A 15,637-nucleotide genomic window follows, 5' to 3' on the forward strand; every position below is an offset into this window, starting at 1 on the left:
GAGAAGCAAGGGCTTTTTTAAAAGCCTCCTCTCCAAAGTGACCAGGAAAACACGGGGATTGCCGTCCTTCCCTGCGCTCGCCAGCAGACGCCGGACAAGCGGCCTCGCTTGTTCCCCAGCTGCGACTAAGCAGCTGTGGAACCGATCGCTGCCTCAGCCTTACTTTTGGAAATCTTCTTCTTGGTAAAAAATAGAAAAAAAGGAAAATAAAATGTCAAAATAATAAAATCTGGGGAAAAATCCTAATAACAACTTAATATTAACACATAAAATACTCTAAAAATACTATTGGAGAACCCAGTCTGTTTGCTCAAAGCTGAGAGTTCCCCAAAACTCGTCCTATCGGGCGGACTGAGTTTTTAAAACTGAGCCAGAAGAGGCAAAGGAGGCGTGGCCAGAGGGGAAAAATCTACTCAGTCCATGGGCAAACAGGCTGTGTTAACCCTTCCTTGGACTCTCCAAGCAGCGCTATGGAGAAGTTGTAAATTAAGGACAGAAGATTTCAAATATTATTAGGCATTTCCTTTGGAATTCATATTTCAATACTGGTAAACTGAGGAATAGAAATGCAGATTTATAAAATTACCTGTAATAAATAAATTAAACCTGCAGGCATTTGCTATTATCTCTCTGGTGAAACTGTTGAAAACAAGCCTGGCTATTTGATGATTGTCTGAGCAAGACTAAGATTTTAATTAATTCTTAATTTTGTTAGTTATTTTATTCATTTTTTATTTTTTACATGTTTTATTTGTAGGGTTTTCAGGAGAATTTTAAAAATGTTCTGCATTAAACTATTCCCATTCATGATTGCAGTTATTCGTTACTGACACTAACATGTGAGAAATCTCTCAAGTGTCTTTGTCTCACTGCCACAATGCTGATGTGCAACAGATTATTGGTTGGTTTAATTCTTTCAATTTATATAACTGTCCATCTAATTGTCATCTATAGGCAGCCAACCGTTAAAAACACAATGTAACAAAAAAAGGGGGCCACAAAATTTGCAGCTGAGATAAAACCAAAACCAATCACTAATATAACCATCTTCCATACATTGCAACCCCAATTACCTGGTTTCATAGCCAAGTCTACAAAAGACTTAAGTATTTTTGAGGCCAATGCAATCTTCCGGGGTATGTTCTAAGCGAACAAGTAGGTGCTGCAACAGAAAAGGCTCTTTCTCAGTTTAACCCTAACAACAGCAAATTTAAATTCCTGGACTCACCTGGAAAAGGTATTTAAAAATACCCTTTTATAGTTGCTGATTTCTGACTGGAAATTAGTAAAACAGTAATGTCTAGCTCATTAAAAGATCCAATGCACCTATGTGTAACTATACAATTCTTGAAGAATGCACAGACAATCCAGTTTTATGTCCCGTTTTAATTTTTCCTAGACAGCTACATATCTGTTTATGAATTCTATCTTTCTGTATCTTATTGTAGAAACTAACTTAATTTAAATTATTGCAAATGTTTATATGTTGATATCATTTTACTAGAATTCCAGATAGCTTACAATAGAAATAGGAATAAAACAAAAAAGAATGCATATTTTAATTTCACTACATGAAACTCCTTTTACATATAGTGTTTTTGTCATAATTCTGAAGCACCAGGCTTTGAAGGACTGCACATTGCAAATTGTACAAATCAAGAAAGGTTTGCTTATTTAGAACCTTATTAAAAAACTAGAAAATATTGCAGCATTTGGAAGAAACAATCGTACTTATTGTATCACTAAAATTGCACTCTTCATTTCAAAAGCCATCTCCAAGAGGACAGAAGACCCTAATTAGACTGAAGTTAACTGGAGTAACACTATATTATGAAGTTTTCTTTTCATCTGTTTATATTTTTGCATACAATCGACTTAATAAAGTCCTACTTTACCTTATGTTATTTTATCTTTTATTTTCACTTTATTTTACTACTATATTTTATTTTATTGTATTTTATTATGGCTGATATTCATGTTTGATATTGTCAATTGATATGAAGTATATTGTATCATATGTTAATGAAGAGATTTCGTTGCTTTTCTAATATAAGCAGTTTCATCTATGAACTCCCCAGAGGTTAGTACTGCTTTTAAATCTGGACAATGTATTTTACTTGTTCAGCAATAAAATTTCAATAGAGCTAGAACTTCTTACAGATGGAGAAAGCATGGAAGCATCCTCTGTTTCAACTTCCAAAATTATATTTTTATGTTTCCTTGTGTAATCCAATTGTTCAGTGTTTTAAGATTGGTATTTTGAATTATAAATGGTGAAATTAATAGAATATAGAATATAGTCTGTATAGAATATATATATATTACAAATAAAACTATATAAATTTTAAAGATATATAAAAGTTATAGTCATAAGTGGGAAGAGACAGGTACTAGGAAGGAAGAGAAGAACAATAGTAATACAGTCTTAGTAGGTAATATGACAGTGTTGTGGGGATTAGTTGTTTAGCAGAGTGATGGCATTCAGAGAAAAACTGTCCTTGTGTCTAGCTGTTCTGGTGTGCAGTGTCCTATAGCTTCGTTTTGAGGGTAGAAATTCACAGAAACAATCTATGTCCAGAATGTGAGGGATCCATATTATTTACAGCACCAAAACATCTTCATTTAATGAAAACAATGTTGTTTAAGATTAAAATTAGTAAAGCAGTTGCCCCAAAAGAAAGTTGAACATTTTTTCTATATATCTATATCTAGGTTTATTCCACTACTAAACCATTGTAATTTAAATGGCCTCAACAGCTTGATGACCTTTAAAGCCTCAAACTTTATGTAAGAAGAAAATGAAGGCTACAAGAATGATTTTTAACCATTTTTTAAGTTTAAGCATTGATACAAAATGTATAAATTGGACAGTTATGATTCCTTCTTGCTTATTCATACTAAGGAAACACTTAAAACTTTTGCAAGTATTTAAGAGGAAAAACTTTTTCTAGTATTTAACTGAAAATTCCAAGAGTAGAAGTTGAGCCATGGCAACAGAAACATTTCATTGATTATCCAAATAGCTTCTTCAGTCTGAAGAAGTATCTTGGAGGAACAGTGAAACGTTTCAAACCAAAAAGGAAAGAAGTCCAATTACTATGACACACCTTCCAGACAACTCTACCTGGATAACTGATAATTTTTATCAACTCAAGTATTGAAAGAAGTTTTGAGTTCCAGTTTTAAAAAATGTTCTACTGGGAGCATAGAGGAATAGAATTTTTACACTAACTAAACTGCTTATTTAAAGGAATCAGGTTTTCTAATATATTATTCATGTATATACCAATCTATTCTGTTAATTTGGTTAAAATCTTGACATTGATATCCCCTAAACAGCATTTTAATCAAAAGAGGAAAGTTGTTTTTTTTTCTGATGAGTTGCAATTTTATAAATCTGCTGAAACAAAACAGAATTTCCTGTGGCTCCTTTATTGTATTATTTTAACTTGTATTCTGAGAAATCTGTATCCAAGTTTAAAAAATATTGAAACAAGAGAATGTAACAGTTTAACTAAATCAAAATTTCATTTACTGTATCCCAGGTAAACCATCCATATACAAATTTAGTTTCATAATTAATAAAATATATTCCTACTTATATAAAAACAACAACATTTAGATTATGTAGAAACAGTAGAGATTGGGAGGAAGGGAATTCAGAATTTTAGAATTTAAAAATTTTCAATTAAGTGTAACAAAGTGCAAGAAAATACTAGCCAAGCATTACCACTGGAAAACTTTAAGAGTGCAAAGCCTGAAATGTGGAGAAGAATTGTTTTCAGGAAATTCTAATTACATCTAGTTACACCCATCTATCAACAAATTTGAATTACAAGCTGTAGTATTTTATAACCTAAGTAAATCAATAATACCTAGCTTTTAATACTTCTATTGCTGGGATCATAATGAACAAATGTGTTGTAATCTTCTGCTTTTTAGTTATTTTTTTCTAGCTAAATTCATCCCATTTGCAACTTAAAACATGAGAATAAATTAAAAAAAAACTAAATTAAACGAATTAAATATTTTTAGAGAGTTGTATTTGAAAGTAATAAAAATAAAAAGCTTATATTATATTTGCTAATTCAATTTCAAATAATCAAGCTATGAATTATAATTTATTTTATACATTCTCAAATCTAAATTTTAGCTGATAGAAAGACAGAATTCGTTTGAAAGGCATTTATTATGCTTTTTCATTAAAGCACATAGACATTGTTGCATACAAAACTATTCGTTGAATACAAACTACATAACCAAAAGTCCTAATTACCTCCAAATTTCAAACTCCAGGTAAATGGCTATTCTGAAAGCAAGATAAAAACCACTTTCCCATTCACAATGGTTGAACTTGTTTCTTAAATAAACCTACATAAGACTGTATTGATAGCCTTACTTTTCCTGAAAATAAATTGGAAAAACACTTAACTGTTCTCAAATCTATGAAGTAACTTGATCAGAGATTGATCCACTTTCTGTCTTAAAATTGCAACTCTACAGGTATATGCTCCATTGAAGTGAGTGGATTTTGCTTCTAACTAAATATGGTTAGAACTTCAGTGTTTTGCAACTAACATTAGCAAATTATGCAACAATAAATTCTTGTATCTCAATTTATCTGACTCCTTTTATTAAATAATGCAACTGTATCTTAAAATGTTAGTGATCTAGAATATTGAGTTATTCTTGACCTAATTGTATAAGAATGCTTTGAAAAAGCATTAAAATATCATATAATGTATTCCCAAAAGTCTAAAAATATTTTCTGAAAGTTGCCATTTACCCACCAAATCAAAAAATATTTCTAACAACTTAATTCCAGTCAGCTATTAAGCATTCACATTGTGAAGTCTTGATCTTTTGACACCACATTTCACTGAATAGGAGATATGTCTAAGCAAATCTTCACAGGGTTCATCCATATGACTACAATCCAAAAAATATTTAAAATTCATCAAAGCCGTGAAATTTACTCATATCTGAAATGGCAAAGGAATGTGATTCTTAAGGATACCGGGGAGCAGATTCACTTAAATGGGATTATCAATTAAATATCTTCCTCATTTGGAAACCAAATAATTCACATTATCTTTATTCAAGTACAAAACAAAAGTGTTTAATTTGCAAACATTTGTAGTATCTGCACCAGCAAAAATAGTTAATTTACAAATTTCCCTAAAACTCCTACATTTCAACAGATAATCTAAATCATTTCATAATGAGGCATGTAAATATTATCTACCTATCTCAATGTTATCTGAGTTTTAAAATATGTTTAAATGATTTCATAATAATCTTATTTATTACAAATAACATTCACAAATTATGTTTTTGTTTCTTCTGCAGCTTTATAACATGAATTTGTTTTTATTGTGATCGTTTGTTTCCAATATTTCAATATTTTGTTACATGCAAACCTAAAGATCAAAAACCAAATTAATTATACACAATTTTATTTTACCATTTGGTATCCAAACTAAGTAAAACAGAGGTATCACAAAAAAACCCATGGATATTAATCCATTAAATAATTTTCTGTGTAAATACAAATCCTTCTTGGATAGACAGAATATGAGTTTCTTTCTTATAATTGTTGTAATCTCCATTATTAACAGATTAATATTTCAGTACCTAAATTTTTAAAATAAATTTAATGTCTATATTTAATAAAATATAAATTATTTTGATATGTTTTTTTGCTTAGACTCTTCCCAAAATCGTCTCTTTACATATCCCAAAATAAAAATTAGGTAAATATTCATAATGCAAGGGAACATGTTATGGCTAGAGAATAGATTATACATTTAGCTAATGCTCTATGCTTGTATTGATATATTAAGAATTGCCCAGGTTCTGTCTTTTTTCACCCCCTTCTGGAACATTTTCAATATGCAGCAAAAACTTAACATAGGTGAAATAGAGATGCAGAGTGTTTCAGCTTCTTTCCTTGTAAAAGGTACAGAAACCTGGTAAAGAGATAGCAGTACTGTACCTTCTTGGATCTATCACTAAATAAGCAGCAATAAATGTTCATTTGCACCATTTTTCTGAAGATTACAAATGCATTTTAAATCCCACTTTCTCAATTTAAATTTTTTTCCGAAGTTAACAACATATTTCAAATTATTTATAGTCTTCAATCGTCTCTGAAAGTCAAATATGTTTTGTTGAAATATTTCTGAATCTTTAGTGATCTCATTCCCTTCCCCCACCATTAACATTTTCTTGAAGATTTTGCTATGAACTTTTTTTAACTCTGGCATCTTTAACTCTGGCATCTTTTAGATTCACAGTTCTAAAAAAAATGCACCAAATTCAAAACTCATGGAACATTTCTGGTCTTCGTTTACGTAGTATTCGTCGCGGGGCAAGTATGATGTAGATAAATCATACTGAATGGTACAGAGGACGTTTAACTAGACCTTTTTAGCGAGGTGCACGCTCCATTCTACTTCGTATTAAAGTCCTGCTCTAAGAAAACGCCGAGAAAGACACAACCATAGGTTCGTGTGGCACTGCAATCAACTCTGTAGCCCCGATAAAACCTCTCCTCCGTCAGCCATCGAGAAGTGCGAAAACGACATTGCAGGAAAGCCATATGCTACAAACAACGTTTCCATCTTTCTCCCATCGATTCGTTCGTTCCCCTATCCGCTTTACTTAAAAGAAGGAAGGAATAGATTTAGCCTTTATTAGCATAAACGGGATAAACATCTAAACTAACTACCCTGCAAACGATTACCCTGTGAAACAAAAGAAGTCCCAAGTATACAAAAGCAGGACCGCGCGAGGCGAGAGAAGCGAGTTTCGCGCCACAGCCAGAAGAGCACCAAAGACTGCCCCAAAAGCCCGTGAATGGAGAGAAGCGGGAGCGAATCAGAGATCTGCTGTCGCCAGCGCTACTGTGATTGAGCACTGCGATAGGTAGACGCATCGACCAATAGGACACGTTCCTGTTACACATAAGCAAGAATCAGATCCTGGAGCTAACGTGCGGCTTACTACGATTACTACGGCCGCTTTCCTGCAGCTCGCTTTGGCTGGTGAATTGCAACCGCGTGTTACGTGACGAGGTTGGCTGAGACCTTTCCCACCCCTTCATTTCCTTTTCTGGGGGGGTGGGGGTGGTGTACTTCAGTATCAGTTAATGCTCAAAACCAGAAAGTAAATCAATAAAACGGGAGGGGGGGGAAAGAATATCTTGTTTTTAATAACATGTCTTTTTCAACCTTAATAAATTGGGGGAGCTCGAAGTCGTGCATACTTATGGTTTGCATTGAAAGCTTTCTCTAATTTTCTTATAGTAACCTACAGGGAACTCGGGGCCCCTTACTTTTAAATAGACTCCCGTAGGATTGTGCTTTGTGATATCAACACCGAATAAAGAACGGATGTTCACATCTGAATCAGCAGCGGATACTTTTGAGCCGATTAAATGTATCCATGACCTGCTATGGGAAGTTATAGTTATGCTAAATTCAGGCTGGAGGCGGAGAGGAAAATAAGGAAGGGGAGGGATAGCAAAGCTGACCAATGACATTTTTTCCAACACTTGGAGAGTTCTGCTTTAGGGTAATTCTCCCCACCCCACCCCCATCCCTGTAATTTCGGGAATCCATTTTCTCCTGTTTTTCTTGCTTATCTGAAATGTGGGGCTTTTAAAATTCTATCTTCGCCCCAACAGTTACCTATGAACAGCTTGACCGGACTCCTAGAAATAGCACGAATGATAGCTATATTAATATATTCATCCAAGGAGCTTAATTCTGTAAAAATAGATCAGAATTCATTACAAATCTCAGTTCTTCTAATAGAGACTTACCTTTTCCGATTGCAATAACCGTTACAGTAATTTGTGTGCCCATAACTAACAGTAAATCTTAGCGTAACTCAAATTTTCAGAATATTTTTAAACATTCTATTTCATCTTTACTACTATTCTTTCAGAACTCAGATCATTAAGAAAATTAAAAAAAATTAAATGTTAATTTAAAATGTAAAAGAATTGCATCAGTTTTAACATTTATATATATATATATATATATATATATATATATGTATGTATGTATGTATGTATGTATGTATGTATGTATGTATGTATGTATGTATGTATGTATGTATGTATATATAATTTGTAATGAATTCTGATCTATATACTTGTAATTAGATTGTTAAAAAGTCAGAATGGAAAATTCTGGTATTATTTTAAAGTAGTCATTCCATTGTAATTTTAGTGACCATGCATTTTTCTCAACAGTGAACCTTTGAAAAGCAACTGAACACCACTTTGAAATGTTAATCTATAAACAAGCATTTTAATTGCAAATAGTTATCAAATATTTGAGATGTACCTTGTAATTTTTCATTTGAAGGATCTAAAAGAACAATACATTTCTTAGAAATTGAATCTTTCATCAAAATATTTATACTCTTGCCATTTAATATGCTAAAATTGTTATTTTATATTTAAAAATACTTATTGTCAATGAAAATTTAAGGTACTTATTTTATAGAAGCTAATTCATGGGTCTTACCATGTTTATTCATCAGTTCAAAATTCACTCAAATATTTCATAGAGTAGCTGATTTCATAAATACCTGATTAAACCTGAAATATGTCTTGTTTAGTTTCATTTCAGTTAAGAAAATATTAAGTAGTATTAACATAAAACACCTGAAACTATGTTAATTATTGTGTCATGTTTATAGAACATAATTGCATTTGTATTTTATAAATTGTTACTAAAATTACAACTTTGGAAGTATGACAGAGTAAGCTATTTTAACTTGCTTTAAAAAAATTTATTTAGAATATTAATTACAGAAAAATGTAGCATTCCATTCAAGAAGATGTATGTTCACCTAATTACTTTATTGGAAGTTGAACTGACCTAGCAGTTTATGTTAAAATACTTTTTCATACCTAAAAAATTTGTTCCAAAACAGAAAAAAATGAATTTTAATTAATATCTTAAAGCTGTTTATTAATGAGTGCTAAAAGATAGCAATTGATTCATACCCATTTGCTTCTTAAACATGTTTCTGATACAAGTGCTATCAAAACTATGATTTCAGTATTCTATATTTGATTATCTTGACAAAAGCATATAGCAAAAATGTCATCTAAAAGTAGAGTATTTCTGCAGACTAAAACTCAATTTGTTTACCTGCAAACATGACAATATGTATTACTATTTTGTGCATATTTTCACAAAAAAATAGTGCAGGTATTGTCATTGTAAACTAAATCAAATGCTGAACCATTGTAATCTACCCATTATAACTACTTCCTCCAGCTACGCAGAATAAATGAACCCTTTCAACTAAAGGGAATTCTTAAAATCTAAATTCCTAGCTATGAAATACAGTGCTGGCTTTCATTTCCATACTGTCTTCATCTTCAGGCTTCATTTTGTTTGCCCTGGAACCAGGCTCCACACATTCTACTCCCCCCACTACAAACCCATCATTGTACACTTACAAATGTTGAAAATTATGAATGGTTCCTTGAACCAAAGAGGGGAGGAGAATGGGGGTAGATGGATTCCCCAGTTCTATGGTAATTGCAGGGATATGTGGTCCAATCACTCCCATTTTCTGAGCCAGAAATCACCATTACTAAATTTGAAATAATGGAGGAAGGAAACAGCTTGGGAAGGGGGAGACATCCAGAGGAGCACATTGTCCTCTTCCCCCTGCGCACTCCCACTTTTTAATCACCCTCCAACTGGCCTCCACCCCTTTGTCCTCCGATTCATAATGTTGAGCTCTAGAATCGATGCAACGAACGCTCATCAAACTGCCAGAAACATTATTATGCAGGAAGGAAAGGGGTGGGTGGGAGCTGTTTCAAGGAGACGGTCGTTCCTTCTCCTCCCGCCCTCTGCGAGACCCCTTGGTCTTTCTCTGGCGTGTAGCCAATTGTGAACAAGGCACTAGACAAGAGCTACCAAACGCGAAATCCCTGGCAAAAGTGGTAGCGCATCGTCCATGAATTTGTGTGGAAGGCCAGCTCTGAGATCATTGTTTTGCCCTTGATATCCCACGGAGGTTCCTTAGAAACTATAACAACTCAGCAGGCCCACGCACACTTTGGGGAACCCCAGCGATTGCGGGGAAGGCGAATGGGTGGCCTTTGTGTCACATTTGTCGCCTCCTTCCTGCTCTTCTGCCTTTTCCCTAGATTAAAGGTAGAGAGGAATTTCGCCTCTCTTCACCCTTTGTAGTTATTACTGTTGTCCCGATCCAGGCGAGGGAGCTTCTGAGCCTCGAAAGGCAGAGAAACTTGGCATAAAGGAGATAGTTCGTATACACAGCAACTAAATCCGAAGGAGAAAGTAGAAAACAGGGGAAAGAGCACGCGGTCAGGAGTCCTAGCCGATCAAATCTCGCACTTTAAAAAAAACTTGCTCTGAACGGCCAAACCGAGCTCGCTTTCTACTCCTTTGTGACTCCCTGAGCTTAAATCTGCTGTTATCTAATTGAGGCGTTCGTATTCCTCACGTGAGAAGTTGATTGGTAGTATGAACACGTGGCTCATTCAAAAAGCCGGACTATTCAAGTGATTTTTTTTCTTTCCCCTCCTCCCTCCCTCTCTCTTTTTGGAAGAGGCGGTGCCTGCCCTCTCGTATTGTAACATTTTCATACTCCGCCTGCTGCTTGCAAGGGGGCTTGGGGGTAAGACAAAAAAGTAGTTTCCCCCCCCCACCTTTCTCCTCCCTTTCCCTTTTTTAAAACCGCCATCGCAGTTCCGAACGCATCGTGATTTCCTCGGGTAGCGCAGCGAATGTTTAGTATTTGGTCACAGCCTTTTTTTTTTAACTCTAAAGCGGGAGGGAGGGGTAGGTGGGAGACGGACGGATACAGGCTGCAGTTGTAAGTCTTCTCTGTCTCTCTCTCTCTTTTTCTCTCTGCACCCGCCCTCTCTTATTTTGATTCCAAGAATCATTTGAGGGGGTGTGTTTTTTGTTGTTGCTTCAAGTCAGCCTGTGCATGTTTTCTTTAATTGTCGTTAAGCAAAGGTCTATTTTTCACTAAGAAGATGAACAAGCTGTACATCGGGAACCTGGGCGAAAACGTGTGCCCTATGGACCTGGAAAGTATCTTTAAAGAGTCCAAGATTCCTTTCACCGGTCAGTTTCTTGTGAAGACGGGATATGCTTTTGTGGACTGCCCCGACGAGAATTGGGCTATGAAGGCCATCGAGGCACTTTCAGGTGGGTGAAGTCCCCTCAGCCATCCCAGCCTTAGCTTCCTACTATCCGCACGCTCAATTCAGGGCGCCATCCGCTGCCTTCCTCTGCTTCAATAACCCCCCGGTAAGAATTCTCTCTGCCCCACCCCTCTGCGTATTGCCCTCGTCATTTTGATTTAAAATTCCTACTCCCGGATTATAATCACTCGATTCGGTCCGAAGGCTCTTCCTGACGGGTTTATTTCGGTGCGGGGTTCGGGTATATTGGGCTGCACTTATTCTGAAGGACTCCAGCCGCGCTGCCCCCGAGAGAGCACTGCTTAGATTCCCTCGAGGAGGTTGCTTCTTCTCCCCTGCAGCCTCGGGCACTCTTGTCAGGTAACGCGGGAATGGCTGGGGTTCAAGCCGTTTCTTTCGAGGGGAAAAAAACATTGCGAATAGAAATTACAAGACCGCTGGACTCGGAGAATTTGCTGCTCTTTCTCTCTCCCCCCTCCCACTTAAAAATAGCATTTCAAACGTGTTCGAGAAAACGGCGTGTCGGAAAGGGAGAGAAGACGCGCTAAACGTCGCCCACAGTAGTAGAAAAAGGGAGGCGCGCGCAGAAACGCACACGTCAGGGCCCAACTAGCAGCCACCTATTTCGTGGCGCAGGGACTCCCCTCGGTCTAAACGCTCGCGCACGGAATGCCGCGGCAGAGAGATGTAAGTTTCCAGTTGTCCGTGGGGGCAGGTGGAAATGGAAACACGAGCCTTTCCATGGAGGCAACGTGCGGCGCCTCAGGCTTTGCTGGAAGCGCAAAGCGTGCGCGGCCGGAGATTTTCGCTGGCTTTTCTAAATTACGCTCTCTTTCCCTCCTTCCTCCCCCCCCCCCAATTTGTTTCGAATTTGTGAGGGGAGAGTTTCCGAGCGTGGGGCTGTTGATTCCTTCTCACATTAAAAGCCAAACTTTGGCTGGTTAAAATAAAAAAAACAACAAAGGGCTCCTCCTCCTGCTCCTCGGCGTCCTGCCCTCTTTCGGGAGAGAGGTCGAGGCCTGAAAGCCCAATTCGCCGCTGTTTCTGGGTGTCATTTCGGTTTTCCTTTAGCTCTCAGGCATTCACTGAGCATCTCGACCTCTCAGTTTCTACATCCTGTTTTTGTGTGAAAGACGACTTGGCGGGCTGAACGGGGGAGCTGGTTAAACTGAATGATTTCATTTGAGTCCTGTTTTCGCTCTCCTCCACCTCTGAGCTGGGCGAGGGGGGGGGGAGGAAACCTTGTCTCAGCCGGTGACTGTGGGAGTAGGCATATGAAAGAAGACATGAGAGGGTGTATTTCCAGGAAAAAACGCGTGGGGAGCGCGCTCATTTTTCACTGAAACCAGCAGTTCCTGTTTCCTCGTGACAAGTTATTAGAGGCCTGTTCTTTTAGTCAAGGGAGACATACATTATATATGTCTTTGTGCAGTTAACATTTCCACATATTTTGGAAAGCATAGGTTAAATAATAAGCATCCATTTTAGTCTCTTAGTACTAGTTTGAGATGTATCTTGGAAATTGCCCTCTTCTAAGGTTACCTTTGTGACTTTCCCACCATCCTACAACATTTTTAAAACACATAAATGAGTTGTATTTGTGGTGTTCTACATCATTACATATTCAGTTCAGTAGGGCATTAGAAGATCTGAAGGAGTGGGAGAGCACTTAATTCATTCTATAATGAGTTGTGTTACTGTTTGCAGGTAAAGTGGAGCTGCATGGTAAACTCCTAGAAGTTGAACATTCAGTTCCCAAAAGACAAAGGTATTTTATTACATACGCATCATAGTTTAATGCCTCAATTGAAAAGTTCATTATTTATAAGAGATTGAGAAAGTACTTTAATCTGAAATTAGTAATATATTTAAGGGGAAGTTGTCAAGAGAGTTGTGATTGTAGAGAAATTTGTTACAATTTTTAATAAAGTTTAAATATTAAAATATTTGTAATGCAATTAGTTTAAAAGATATAATTTAATATTAAGAATTAGCATGTTGAAATGTCAAAAGATAAATGAGGTCTGTCATCTTTCAAGGTTGGTGGTCTGAAATTTGAGAGGATACTGTTATTTTGTAAAAGGGCCACGGTGTTGAAGTATTTTCTCATCAAAAGATATTATAAAGTAGTGGTTAATTTTTGTGTGGCAATGAATGCTTATACATAATTAGCCTTTACTGAACTGGGTGAAGGGAGTAGTTAGCAGTACATTTTTTATGGAGCTGATACATTTGCATCTACTTTTAAGAGCAATTTAACCCTGGGACAAGTACATCCATTTTTAATTCCTGAATAATCAGGGCTATAAGTATTCCCAGTTTTTAAAGAACACAAATTTTTGCATTTTTGTTGTTATTTTTATTAAGATTCAAAACCTAGTTATATATGTTAACTAAATAAAAACATTTTTAAAAAATCTTTTAAAAGACCTTTACAAAAAGTTTGAAACCTATATATTAGATTATCTCTTATTGAGAAAATATATAACACTTATTTAAAGAATTTTAGTTGGAAATGTAAGAGTTAGGTTGTTGGCAGAATACCAGTGTCAATTGCCATATTTGTTGTGTGTTAAATCTACTGGTATTTATTTTGTTATGCTTACTGAACACTTCTGCACTCACGTTTCATTTGTAAACTCATTAGTGATATCCATTATGTATAGGCTTATTTAAAACTTCATTAAAAATTAAGAACTAGTTCCTACGTATACACTACATATTTGAAAATATATACCAGAAATACATTTCTTAAGATACACATTGCAAATTGGTATCATGCAAAGTAGTACAATAGCCAATATTGACCTCCTCATACTTACAAAATGAGAAATTGTAATGAGTTTATAATACATTTTTATTACTATCAAGCAGTTGTTATTATTAGTTGCGAAGTCATGTCTGACCCCTATGGACAACATTTATTCAGGCCTTTCTGTCATCTATCATCCTCTGGAGTCCCAAATGCTAAAATGTTAAAAATTTATTTGATACATTTTCTCTTCATTGGGTTATTGCTTTGAACCTGAGTATGCAGAAAAAGTATACCAAGATATTGGTATTCATTGAAAAAATATCTGCAAATACATTTATTTTATTTGCAAATTCAACTGCTTTGCATGGAAGAGATTTTTGCTAAAATTATTTAAAAGGCCATCAACGATTAACATGCTTTTGAAAATATGATTTAAATGTTCAATACAGAATACATATGTAAAATATCTGATATGAAGGCCAGACAAAAAAAATATAGACTATAACTCTATGCCCATTTGGAAATAAAGTCTTGTGGAACCCAGGAAGACTTCCAATGAAATAATGTAAACAATTTACAACAATGTGTGTGGTTGTAAATAATATTGTTTATTGTTACCAATTAAAAAGTATATAGTCCTTTTAAAGTAAAAAATTAACATTCTCTGAGAAGAAATATTTTTCATCGTTTGTTAACAGCTTTTCTTTTATAATTCTTATTAAAAGTTCTTTGTATAAAGATCTGTATAAATAATTGAATATCTTTAAGGCAAAATATGTTTAATTGATATTTTAGAAATTTTAAGTTAGCTAAGTTTATTACTAAGATAGTAATAAAAATGTATTATAAACTCTCCCCCACTTCTGTTTCTTAGTAGAAAATGTATACAGTTGGTACCAATTGATTTGGAACTGATCTGATTTGTTAAATGTTTCACTTGGTTATTTGACAACTGTACATATATTACGAAACGTACACAAATTGCATTAAAACAAGTATTTTTGGTAAGAAAAATTCTGAACAATTTAGTGATATGTCTATTTCCATATAATTATTCTAGTTTATGTTCTAGGTATCTCTATTTCACTTAGTTTGGTGAGACCAAGGGTATATTGTTAATCCATGTATTCTCATATTAATTGTTTCAGTATTGTTATAAATCTAAATTACATTTGTAGGGCCAGTTATTGCAAGAAATGCATCTTTTTCTTTGGAAAAAGGGTTTCAAGAACATATTGCATTCCAGCAATTTGAGCTCCTAAATTAAAAGATGTTGCATCAATATTTACAGAATTAACCTTTATAATTTCTATGAAAAGCAGTGTAGAACTTTAATGTTCTTGAATACTCATTGAAATCCTCAGACAGGCAAATGGTAAATTTTGTGGGGTGAGAGTAGTAGTGGTTGGCATATTCCAAATAGACTAAAGAGGAAACACAGGAGATGGAGAAAAACAACGTTTTTATAATACAGTTATATTAAGAAAGCAATTTCTAACTTACTAGGAAACCTCAAGGAAACACAGGAATATAATATTTTGGTATTCACAACTTCGTGAATAATAGACAATACCTTACTATATTATGGGACTTTACGTTACTTCATTCAGAACTTGAAAATGACATTGTAACATTGCTGCTATTTAGCCACACGTTTGAAAAGAATG

The 15,637-nt window shown here is 35.0% G+C and overlaps 1 protein-coding gene across 4 annotated transcripts in view; it reads left to right on the forward strand.

Moving 5' to 3' along the window:
* Positions 1 to 6,974: 6,974 nt before the first annotated feature.
* The window catches only part of IGF2BP3 (insulin like growth factor 2 mRNA binding protein 3), a 90,322-nt gene continuing 81,659 nt past the window's right edge, over positions 6,975 to 15,637 (forward strand). For all 4 annotated transcript variants that reach the window (XM_081971652.1, XM_081971655.1, XM_081971654.1 and 1 more), the window contains exons 1-3: positions 6,975 to 7,076; positions 11,020 to 11,219; positions 12,923 to 12,983. In XM_081971652.1, the coding sequence (XP_081827778.1) occupies positions 11,045 to 11,219; positions 12,923 to 12,983 (236 nt within the window). In that variant the 5' untranslated portion in view covers positions 6,975 to 7,076; positions 11,020 to 11,044. The remainder of the gene's footprint in view (positions 7,077 to 11,019; positions 11,220 to 12,922; positions 12,984 to 15,637) is intronic.

The sequence above is a fragment of the Natrix helvetica genome, assembly GCF_964273705.1.
Source record: "Natrix helvetica genome assembly, chromosome: Z".
Classification (NCBI taxonomy): domain Eukaryota; kingdom Metazoa; phylum Chordata; class Lepidosauria; order Squamata; family Natricidae; genus Natrix; species Natrix helvetica.